The 12492-nt window shown below is 44.2% G+C and overlaps 1 protein-coding gene across 1 annotated transcript; it reads left to right on the top strand.

Moving 5' to 3' along the window:
• The first annotated feature begins 1745 nt into the window (after positions 1-1745).
• Positions 1746-12157, top strand: LOC106565806 (cytochrome b-c1 complex subunit 1, mitochondrial). The gene is made up of 12 exons (XM_014133361.3): positions 1746-1881; positions 8178-8318; positions 8481-8567; positions 8706-8835; positions 9132-9330; positions 9489-9568; positions 9716-9831; positions 9960-10264; positions 10406-10491; positions 10593-10681; positions 11307-11382; positions 11559-12157. The coding sequence occupies exons 1-12, from the start codon at positions 1831-1833 to the stop codon at positions 11621-11623; spliced, it is 1425 nt and encodes a 474-aa protein (XP_013988836.2). The 5' UTR covers positions 1746-1830; the 3' UTR covers positions 11624-12157.
• Positions 12158-12492: the final 335 nt, after the last annotated feature.

Genomic DNA, 12492 nt, shown 5'->3' with positions numbered 1-12492 from the left:
AAAACTGTTTGAATGGTGTCTGTGAGTATAACAGAACTCATTTGGCAGGCCAAAACCTGAGAAGATTCCTTACAGGAAGTGCCCTCTCTGACCATTTCTTGGCCTTCTACACTCTCTTTATTGAAAACTGAGGATCTCTGCTGTAACATGACACTTCCTACGGCTCCCATAGGCTCTCAGAAGGCGGCAAAACGGTGAATGATGCCTTTGGAGCCCCTGGCTGAAAAACAGTAGCGCATTTGGATAGTGGTCGATCAGAGAACAATGAGACTGGAGGCGCGTGCACGAGGCGACACCATGTTTTTATTCTTTCGTCTTTGAACGAAAACAACGACTCCCGGTCGGAATATTATCGCTTTTTTTACGAGAAAAATCGCATAAAAATTTATTTTAAACAGCGTTTGACATGCTTCGAAGTACGGTAATGGAATATTTTGCATTTTTTTGTCACGAAACGCGTCGAGCGCGTAACCCTTCATCACCCTTCGGATAGTGTCTTGAACGCACAACAAAACGCCGCTATTTGGATATAACTATGGATTATTTGGAACCAAACCAACATTTGTTATTGAAGTCCCGGGAGTGCATTCTGACGAAGAACAGCAAAGGTAATCCAATTTTTATTATAGTAAATCGGAGTTTGGTGAGGGCTAAACTTGGTGGGTGTCAAAATAGCTAGCCATGATGGCCAGGCTATCTACTCAGAATATTGCAAAATGTGCTTTCACCGAAAAGCTATTTTAAAATCGGACACCGCGATTGCATAAAGGAGTTCTGTATCTATAATTCTTAAAATTATTTATGTTTTTTGTGAACGTTTATCGTGAGTAATTTAGTAAATTCACCGGAAGTGTTCGGTGGGAATGCTAGTTCTGAACGTCACATGCTAATGTAAAAAGCTGTTTTTTGATATAAATATGAACTTGATTGAACAAAACATGCATGTATTGTATAACATAATGTCCTAGGAGTGTCATCTGATGAAGATCATCAAAGGTTAGTGCTGCATTTAGCTGTGGTTTTGTTTTTTTGTGACATTATATGCAAGCTTGAAAAATGGGTGTCTGATTATTTCTGGCTGGGTACTCTGCTGACATAATCTAAGGTTTTGCTTTCGCTGTAAAGCCTTTTTTAAATCGGACAGTGTGGTTAGATAAAGGAGAGTCTTGTCTTTAAAATGGTGTAAAATAGTCATATGTTTGAAAAATCCAAAAACTTCAATTTTTGAGGAATTTGTAATTCGCGCCACGCCTATCATTGGATATTGGAGCAGGTGTTCCGCTAGCGGAATGTCTAGATGTAAGAGGTTAACAAACACGCCCCCATAAAGAAAATTAGAATTAAAAACAGGGTCAGCCCCTGGTTCGACCGTGATCTTGCAAAGTTACTCCACCTCAAGAATTGCATTTGACGAAAGGCTCGGCACACGCATACTCAGGCTGACTGGCTCTCGTTCGGCACACGCATACTCAGGCTGACTGGCTCTCGTAAGTTGTTGCAAAGTAGCTAAAATGCTAAAGTTGTCCATGATGACTAGCAACCTTTGGCTTGCTAGACGTTCGTTTTGTACCCCGACCAAACACCCTACTTTCATACTTGCCTTACGTAACCATCTGTCTTATGTAACATACCAAACATAACACACCATATTCATTTGAGTATCCTGGTTTTTACTATGTTACGTCTAGTCTATGAGACCAGGCTGAACCTGTTGGTACTGCTGCATGAGTGAAGGGTGGCATGCGCTGACGTCACATTTTTACGCACGTCTTGGGCGTCCACGTTGGGGAACGTGCGCGCAGCTGAGTTTTCTGTATTCGACAGGAAAAGATGGCAGCGTGCGTGTGCCGAGTCGGTCGAGCCCTCGCCAAATCCCGTAGCGTAAGTATTCAGGAACATATTGGTATTTGAGGGGTCTGTAAGGATGTAAGAATAACTGAGTTGTTGGTTGGGATCTGCATTTCCTTCACGTCGGCAACTTCTACCGAAAATTAGGCCTCTGTAGCTATCTTGTTGGTATGTAGCTAACGTTATGTAACCAGAGCACCGTGATGGCTAGGCGGTTAGCATTAGCTTGGAGTTAGCGCAAGGTCAACTCACTGTCAGCAAAGGCGCAATGTCTCACTGTAAAAACCGTGACACGAGTGGGAATTTTGACATCCGTGTTTAACACTTTAGTCAACCTATATCTGCGTTGCCTTATTCCCTTTTAAAATCGAACAAGGTAATTTTGTCCGTACTTCCGCGTTGTCCTATTTGCCCTAACGTTAACCAGATACCTAGCTAGCTAAGGTTAGCTACCTACCTCTGTCTTGTCCAACTGGATGCGTAGCTACGTCAAATTGAACTCGCTACATAGTTAGTCATTAATTGTGTGACCTCTTAACTTGAAAGTGTGTTTGAGTCGTTTGACTTCAAACTGTGGTGTTGGGCTGCTAGGCTAGCTGGTGAAGTGTTGTTGATGGACCCTCAGTAAAGATAAAAATAGCCCCTCCTTACCTCCAACTTATTAGCTAGCTAAGGTCGACTGGTGGTATGTGTGAATTGGTGGCTGTCACTGTTATTGTGTGGGATCAGCAATCACCCCACTACCACTTTCTCTCCTTTTCAAGGCAATGATGACATCAAATCAAAGTTTATATTTTGCAAAGGACACCAGCAGTATGGTCTCTATTATTGAATCTCTTGATCCTCTCCCAGTGCAGGGTTGCAAACTAGTCACCATTCGGCGAAATTCGCCGTTTTTGAATCCTACGTGATTCGTGTAGATCCGATGAGAAAAGTTTGGGAGAGAGGCGGGGGGTTTGGATCACTACTGGCTGTAAGCAAACGAGTGATAAGCGTTTGGAGCAATGCTGGCTGCTGTATCCAAGGCTCAGCCAATCGTTTACAAAACAGAATGCAGTGCAGCACGCGACTGAAGAGACAACCAATTTACTAGTTAGAGCCTCAGTGGGCGCTCTGGAAAGGCAGCTTGCCAGTTACAGCAGCGCGTCCCCTGAACGATAACGAAGAGGTACCGTTAGGTGAGAAGCCTGACCACAGATACGGGGGTGAGAAGGTGATGAAGCGTACTTCATGAGCTGTAACCGAAAAACTACTGGCATTCTGAAAGGGTGAGGTGAGGGAGACAGTGTGGTGGAACAAGTGTTAGCATTGTTAACCTCTATGGGCTAGGTGGGACGCTAGCGTGCCACCCGTGGTGCACTCCATCAACAGCAGGTGCATTTCAAGAGCGGCAAATTTGAATCCAAATAAATGTCAAAATTCAAATTTTTCAAACATACAACTATTTTACACCCTTTGAAAGATAAACATCTCCTTAATCTAACCACGTTTTACGATTTCAAAAAGGTTTTACGGCGAAAGCATAAATTTAGAGTATGTTAGGACAGTACATTTACAAGAGTTGTGTGTAATGTTTTGTCAAGTCAAAGACAGGGTCACCAAAACCATAAAACCAGCTAAAATGATGCACTAACCTTTTACAATCTCCATCAGATGACACTCCTAGGACATTATGTTAGACAATGCATGCATTTTTAGTTCTATCAAGTTCATATTTATATCCAAAAACAGCGTTTTACTATGGCATTGATGTTGAGGAAATCGTTTCCCTCCAATAACCGGCAGTCAAGTCAGCGTCACAAATTAAATAATTAAAATTAGAAAACATTGGTAAAATATTATATTGTCATTTAAAGAATTATAGATTTACATCTCTTGAACGCAATCAACTTGCCAGATTTAAAAATAACCTTACTGGGAAATCACACTTTGCAATAATCTGAGCACTGCGCCCAGAAAAATACGCGTTGCGATACAGACTAGACGTCATGTTGGGGAGATCTAAAATCGAAAATACTATGTAAATAATCCATTACCTTTGATTCTCTTCATCAGATGTCACTTCCAGGTATCACAGGTCCATAACGAATGTAGTTTTGTTCAAAAAAGCTCATCATTTATGTCCAAAAATCTCCGTCTTGTTAGCACATGATCTAAGCCAGCCGGACTTCTCGTCATGAACGAGGGGGAAAAATATATTTACGTTCGTTCAAACATGTCAAACGTTGTATAGCATAAATCATTAGGGCCTTTTTTAACCAGAACATGAATAATATTCAAGGTGGACGAATGCATACTCTTTTATAACGTATTGGAACGAGGGTACCCAACATGAACTCGCGCGCCAGGTGTCTAATGGGGACATCATCGTTCCATGGCTCTTGTTCGGTCAGATCTCCCTCCAGAAGACTCAAAACACTTTGTAAAGGCTGGTGACATCTAGTGGAAGCAATAGGAAGTGCCAAAATATTCCTCAGCCCCTGTGTTTTTCAATGGGATAGGTTTAAAGGTAATACAACACATCAGGTATCCACTTCCTGTCAGAAAATGTCTCAGGGTTTTGCCTGCCAAATGAGTTCTGTTATACTCACAGACACCATTCAAACAGTTTTAGAAACTTTAGAGTGTTTTCTATCCATATATAATAAGTATATGCATATTCTAGTTACTGGGTAGGATTAGTAACCAGATTAAATCGGGTACATTTTTTTTATCCAGACGTGCAAATGCTGCCCCCTAGCCACAATCTCGCTAGCTGGATCGAATTCTCCGTAGCTAGCCAGAGAAATGCTGAGCAACATTATCCAACTTATCTGATCAAATAATTTAGTTTATGGTGTGAAAATTAGCTAGCTAACGTTACATCACCAGATGAGCTAACATTAGTAACCTAACCAACTCGCTAGTATATACTCCAAATCTCCCCCCTGTCAGAATTCTCCCCCCATTCGCGTTCTTCATTGCTGCGACTTTCTTGAAGGTTGACATTTCTGCTCTTCACTCCGTTGTCAGTTTAGCCTACATTTCACTGATCTTAGTAGCAGAAAGCATTTTTGTCTGCAGTTTTCGTTTTGGCTATTTATTACAATATGGCGCCCTCTGCGAACCCCCCCCCCCCCCCCGGAAAGATGCTGCCCATGTCTCCCGTACCTAAACCTGCTACTGATTTGTATTAGTCTATAAATAAATCTACACACATACATTACTTATTCATTTCGGTTGCCAATCCTGACGTGAAGTTAGTTCTATAGAAAGTATTTGACTCTGATGTGTGCCACAGAAAGTATTTGACTCTAGCCACACAATTAAGGAAATTAGAAGGGAGGGAGAATTCTGTCAGAGGGGAGATTTTCAGGACGGCACCGTTCCGCAAATTATAACGCGTTATTTCCTTACTGGACCCTGGCAATCTGTGTGAAATGTTAACTAGCTAACGAACTAACAATATCTGTTAACTCATGTTTTTCCTCTACAGTATGTGGTTCGTTTTCAGAATGAGAGAATTAGACTAAAATGAGGCGCTGCTTGTTAAACAAGTGGATTCAGGGATCAAGTGTAGCTGGAGATGGCCCTGGTTTAAGCTGGATGCCTATAGAGGTGAAAGGAACACCACACACTTTCCCTCTTTCTCACTTTTGCTGGCACATGTCCACAGGCAGAAAGTGTACAATGTAATAATGTCTAGCCCAAAGATATTGTTTTTGTTGTGTTGAATTTGACACTAATGTGTGTGTGAGGGGGGATTATACATTTGTTTACTCAGTGAATGTTATTTTTGCACACATGTAGCCTTGTGCACTTGATCGACATCTATAGTGCCCACTATAATAGAGCAAAAAATAGAATGCCTGTTTATTTCATTCTATTTCTACTCTAAGATATTTTTTTCCCAAGTGCAATATTTGTGTGTGGTCACAATCGTTATATTATAAAGGCTGTCATGGCTAACTGCAATATTAGTGTTTTTTTCTCAAGACTTGAGAAAAGTCTAGGCAACAAATACATTGGATTGCTTTCTCTACGTTTTTTTTAACTGTGAGTTAGGTTCACGTTAACCACTTTTTATTTTACACACAGAGACTGTGTGTGTGTGGGTGGGGCGGCAGGGTAGCCTAGTGGTTAGAGCGTTGGACTAGTAACCGATCATGGCCGGTTGTGATACAGCCCGGGTTCGAACCCGGGTCTGTAGTGACACCTCTAGCTCTGCGACACAGTGCCTTGGACGGCTGCACCACTCGGATTTTGTAGACCTATGTAGCCAAATTGTATCTATGATGATATGCTATCCATTCATGTTTTTTGTGTGTTCTGTTTATATCTGAGAATTAACCAATGATATCAGGCCACACCTGGCCATGATTACAGACACCTGTGTGTGTGTCCTTTGACAGTATATAAACTAGTGACCCGCAGTGTTTGTCATTATACCCTGATGAAGACAACCAACGTTTCGACAGACAGGCTATGAGGTTATTAAATTATTGTATCTGAGCTCCTAGTGTGTGGCTCTCCTTCTTTTTTTTTTCAAGTATTTTACTCTGCTAGCCAGCACCTCGCCTAAATGGGTGTGCTTTTCTTTCGCTTCCACGTACACCGTTTAACAGATGATATAGTGGGTGCAGTGAAATGCTTATGTTACTAGCTCCTAACAATGACATTGAGGCGATCATAAATTGCTAAAATGCATAATATTTTGCTAAATGTCTCTTCATTCCATTACTATAGCTTATTTTAGCAATTTCATACATAACCTTACACCAGTACTATCAACACGACAAAATCAACTAAACTCAGAAAAAAAGAAACGTCCGCTCGCTGTCAACTACGTTTATTTTCAGCAAACTTAACATGTGTAAATATTTTTATGAACATAAGATTCAACAACAGACATAAACTAAACAAGTTCCACAGACATGTGACTAACAGAAATGGAATAATGTGTCCCTGAACAAAGGGGGGGTCAAAATCAAAAGTAACACTCAGTATCTGGTGTGGCCACCAGCTGCATTAAGTACTGCAGTGCATCTCCTCCTCATGGACTGCACCAGATTTGCCAGTTCTTGCTCTGAGATGTTACCCCACTCTTCCACCAAGGCACCTGCAAGTTCCCAGACATTTCTGGGGGGAATGGCCCTAGCCCTCACCCTCCGATCCAACAGGTCCCAGACGTGCTCAATGAGATTGAGATCCGGGCTCTTCGCTGGCCATGGCAGAACACTGACATTCCTGTCTTGCAGGAACTCGCGCACAGAACGAGCAGTATGGCTGGAGGCATTGTCATACTGGAGGGTGATGTCAGGATGAGGCTGCAGGAAGGGTACCACATGAGGGAGGAGAATGTCTTCCCTGTAACGCATAGCGTTGAGATTGCAGGCAATGACAACAAGCTCAGTCCGATGATGCTGTGACACACCGCCCCAGACCATGACGGACCCTCCACCTCCAAATCGATCCTGCTCCGGAGTACAGGCCTCGGTGTAACGCTCATTCCTTCGACGATAAACCCGAATCCGACCATCACCCCTGGTGAGACAAAGCCGTGACTCGTCAGTGAAGAGCACTTTTTGCCAGTCCTGTCTTGTCCAGCGACAGTGGGTTTGTGCCCGTAGGTGAAGTTGTTGCGGGTGATGTCTGGTGAGGAACTGCCTTACAACAGGCTTACAAGCACTCAGTCCAGCCTCTCTCAGCATATTGCGGACAGTCTGGGCACTGATGGAGGGATTGTGCGTTCCTGGTGTAACTCGTGCAGTTGTAGTTGCCATCCTGTATCTGTCCCGCAGGTGGGATGTTCGGATGTACCGATCCTGTGCAGGTGTTGTTGCCACTGCGAGGTCTGCCACTGCGAGGACGATCAGCTGTCCGTCCTGTCTCCCTGTAGCGCTGTCTCACAGTGCGGACATTGCAATTTATTGCCCTGGCCACATCTGCAGTCCTCATGCCTCCTTGCAGCATGCCTAAGGCACGTTCACGCAGATGAGCAGGGACCCTGGGCATCTTTCTTTTGGTGTTTTTCAGAGTCAGTAGAAAGGTCTCTTTTAGTGTCCTAAGTTTTAATAACTGTGACCTTAATTGCCTACCGTCTGTAAGCTGTTAGTGTCTTAACGCCGTTCCACAGGTGCATGTTCATTCATTGTTTATGGTTCATTGAACAAGCATGGGGAACAGTGTTTAAACCCTTTACAATGAAGATCTGTGAAGTTATTTGGATTTTTACAAATTATCTTTGAAAGACAGGCTCCTGAAAAAGGGATGTTTCTTTTTTTGCTGAAGAATCTCTTGTCACAGTCACACAGTGTTGTAGGCTAACTATCCTCTCCCTCATTCTCCAGCCCATCCTGCTGTCTCTGCGGCGTGGTCAGGCTACAGTGACCTACGCCCAGAGCCTTCTGGGAGCTCCAGAGACCCGCCTTACTGCCCTGGACAATGGCCTGAGGATCGCATCAGAGGAGACCGGACACAGCACATGCACTGTAAGGACCTGCTGTGTCATTGATCATACAATCCAAGCACTCATCTTGATGGATTTGGGAAACATTGCCTAGTGCAGACATTCACTTAGTCACATTTCAGATGAACCTGACTATTTGTTGGCGCGTCATGATATCTAGCTAAGTTCCACCTCTGTCTCTCAGGTTGGGCTGTGGATCGGCTGTGGAAGTCGCTATGAGACTGAGAAGAACAATGGAGCTGGGTTCTTCCTGGAGCACATGGCTTTCAAGGTACACAACAGCCCCGGCATCTATGCAACCAACCTTCAGTCCCCTATAGGACTTCACACTTACTTTACTACTGCACCAGGCTGGCCCAACATGGTTTCTCTTTCTCCACCCCTTTTTTCCCTTGTTTCTTTTCCCCAGGGGACAAAGACGCACACCCAGATGGCCCTGGAGCAGCAGGTGGAGTCCATGGGGGCTCACCTGAGTGCATACACTTCCCGGGAGCACACTGCCTACTACATGAAGACCCTGGCCAAAGACCTGCCCAAAGGTGAGCCAACCAGACCACCTACCCAGCATAGCAGACACTTCAATGAGGCAGGAATAAGGCATGGAGACTGTTTATAAGGTGATATGACAATTCAATAGTGTGTACAATGGGTTGGGTTCTTATAAGCCCTTCTAGTTCCACAGAGGTTGAGTGAGTGTTATGTATCTAGTTGTAAAGCTCCTGTTACCTTTTGGTGAATTAGTTTCTCATGCCTGTGTTGAACTTCCATTCCCATGGTCTCCAGTAGTCCTTGTCAATTGCTATGTATACTGAAGTGCCCCTCTCACGCTCTCCAGCGGTGGAGCTGTTGTCAGAGGTAGTGCAGAGCAATGCCCTGAGCGAGGCTGACATTGAGCAGCAGAGGAGTGTGGTGCTGAGAGAGCTGGAGGAGGTGGAGGGCAGTCTGCAGGACGTCTGTTTGGACCTGCTGCACGCCACAGCTTTTCAGGGTACCCCCCTGGGACACAGTGTGCTGGGACCGTCCCAAAACGCCAGGTACACACACACACAGAGCCTACCAGGGAATCCTATTGGGTCAGAGCATGCTAGGCCAAACCAAAATACCAGGGAAACTCGCACATGTTATAGAATCCTGTTACATTTCACAGCAATCCCAGTTAGTTGAGCTGTAAAGGTCTGTCTCTTCCCTTCAGGACTATGAGTCGACAGGATCTGGTAGATTTCATCAGGAGCCACTACAAGGCCCCCCGCATGGTGCTGGCAGCTGCTGGAGGTATGTCTCCCATACATTAACACTGGCATGTTAAGGCTGTATATAGAGGTATTACATGCCAATACCAACCGGCCCTGATTGTTTTTTATTTTATTTGAGTGTAATGGTTGTTTGTTTGTAATGGCTCACTGCCTGTCTCCTGTGTAGGTGTGACTCATGAGGAACTGGTTGGGTTGGCCAAACAGCACTTTAGCGGAGTTTCCTTTGAGTACGAGGATGATGCCGTGCCTGTTCTGTCCCCCTGCCGCTTCTCTGGCAGCGAGGTGAGTGTGTGTCCGAATTGTCAGATGTTTGAACAAGGGCACAGGTATTCCATCAGTGCTTTTCTTATTTTTATTTGGAATGTTAATATGGTTAACCCTGTGTTGTCGTCTCCTCTCTCCCTCTGTAGATCCGAATGCGTGATGATGATATGCCCCTTGCACATATTGCTATCGCAGTGGAGGGTGCCAGTGCCGCCAGCCCAGACATTGTGCCTCTCATGGTGGCCAACTCCATCATTGGCAGCTATGACATCACTTTTGGTGGTGGAAAGCACCTGAGCAGCCGCCTTGCTCGTCTGGCCTCAGAGGAGAGTCTGTGCCACAGCTTTCAGGCCTTCCACTCCTCTTACAGCGACACTGGACTGCTGGGCATCTACTTTGTCACCGACAAACACCACATTGATGACATGATGCACTGGTCACAGAACGCATGGTTAGTTGTGATTTCCAATACATACACTCACAAACACAAACATGGATACACTCCTGGTCCAACACTTATCCTCAGCCTGTGTAATTTTACATATTTCATTTGATAGTATTGACCTCCCTCGTTTTCTTTTTCTCCCTGAAGGATGAACTTGTGCACCACAGTGACAGAGAGTGATGTTGCCAGAGCCAAGAACGCCCTCAAGGCCAGCCTGGTGGGACAGCTTGACGGTAAGAGCTCTATCTCCTCATGTAGCCTGTCAGACACTGAAACACACACACAAATATCTCTCCTTGTTCAACACTAACACTGCCGTACTGCTCTTGTGTAGGAACGACACCGATATGTGATGACATCGGCAGGCACGTCCTGAACTACGGCCGCCGTATCCCTCTGGCTGAGTGGGATGCCCGCATCGACGTGAGTACAACCGCCTTCCATGCACCACACATACAGCTGTTACACCCTCTACCACCTAGAGCAGAGGTATTCAACCCCCCAATTAACAACAATTAATAAATTACATTTTCATCTCTTCATTTTTTATTTTTTTACCAATAAATACTTATATTCAGTAAAATGGCATTTTTCTAATCATCTTTCTCAACGTTTGTATATTGTCCCATACAATAATCTGTACTGTTAATTTTTATATTAAAACATGTATATACTGAACAAAAATATAAACGCAACATGCAACAATTTCAAAGATTTTACTGAGTTACAGTTCATAGAAGGAAATCAATCGAAGAAACAAACAAAATAGGCCCTAATCTATGGATTTCACATGACTGGACAGGGGCGCAGCCATGGGTGGGCCTGGGAGGGCATAGGCCCACCCACTGGGTAACCAGGCACAGCCAATAAGAATACGTTTTCCCCCAAAAAAGGGCTTTATTACAGACAGCTCCCCCAGACCCTGACTTTGAATACCACTGATCTATAGGGTGCTCTTTCTGTGCCTCTCTCTCTGATCTCACTCGGAGTTCTCCCCCCCACCCCTTACTGCATTCACCCCACATTTCTCACCACCTCTCCCCCTCAGGCTGTGACGCCCAAGATGGTGCGTGACGTCTGCTCCAAATATATCTATGACAAGTGTCCCGCTGTGTCTGCTGTTGGTAAGTTACCACACATCAGTATTCCTTCCAAGCAGCCTTTGCACCTTAATCCTCTTGTGCAGGATAAAGATAGCGCATAGTCTAAAAGTCCAGCTAGCTGCTACCTAGCTTGGTAACGTTCTGATTCCTCAATCCTTCTCTCAACTCGTCTTACTGTCTTTCTCTCTGTTCCACAGGCCCCGTTGAGCAGCTGCCTGACTACAACAGAATGCGCAGTGCCATGTACTGGCTCCGCTTCTAAGAACCCAATAGTGTTGCTCTCTGCGTGTCCAATGTCTGCTCTTCCTTTCACTCTCCTCCACTCCCTTACTCCTCCCATCACTGCAAGAGTGAGGAACTGAGGACTGCCTTAGCTCATCAGCACAGATCTGTATCGGCTCCATCAAAGTTCCCTCTCCTCCATCTCTCGCTGTCACCGCTCTATTCCTGCTATGTTAGTTTTAGTTGGTTATGAGGGAGAGAACCACTGTTGGGGGGGGGTGAATAAGTTCTGAGTGTTCTGTTTCCCTGTAATTATCAATAATTACCTCGAGAAAGATTGTAATACGGAAGATTTTTGTTAATATCACTGAGCCTTTTCATGCACCTGGTACAGTTCCCGGGAAGAGAGGGGAACACCTGAAGACATTCAGTGATATATACAGTAAAATCAGGGCACTGTACAACCAGTTAATGTAGAGCAGAAGTATTTATGAATTGATGTATTTTGTTTCTGTCCTATTGTACATAACAGAATCTCTCATTCCGGCAAATTGAAATAAAACATTGTAAAACACTTTGTTTTTGTGTCGTTGTCCCACACGCAGAATTAGATTAGTAAGACTTAATATGTTATCTATCCTTGTTTTGTAATTGACAAACATGTTTAGCATCTCCAGGCCTACAAGCCACCAATGCGCCACTTTGGAACATAACATTTAAACATTAAAAAGGGGGGGGAAGGGGTTATACGCTGACAGAATTGCTTTCAGATTGTCTAACCATGCATCGTTTAGCTATTTGATTTTCAATTTTAGGACCCCTTTTGGTGTAAAAAAATATATAAAACATTTGATACAATATTGAAATTGGCTTTTTGTACCAGATCCCACAGAAATGCATTGAATAACA

This window comes from Salmo salar, chromosome 12 (assembly GCF_965601325.2).
Source record: "Salmo salar chromosome 12, fSalSal1, whole genome shotgun sequence".
NCBI classification, from domain to species: Eukaryota; Metazoa; Chordata; class Actinopteri; order Salmoniformes; family Salmonidae; genus Salmo; species Salmo salar.
This window is presented reverse-complemented; position numbering and strand designations above follow the sequence as displayed.

Bases quoted from the DNA above. Each gene is read 5' to 3' on its own strand.
- LOC106565806 (XM_014133361.3), top strand. From the start codon at position 1,831: ATGGCAGCGTGCGTGTGCCGAGTCGGTCGAGCCCTCGCCAAATCCCGT. The intron at 1,882-8,177 runs GTAAGTATTCAG...CTCATTCTCCAG, and splicing joins CCCTCGCCAAATCCCGTAGC to CCCATCCTGCTGTCTCTGCG. The intron at 11,383-11,558 runs GTAAGTTACCAC...TCTGTTCCACAG, and splicing joins TCCCGCTGTGTCTGCTGTTG to GCCCCGTTGAGCAGCTGCCT.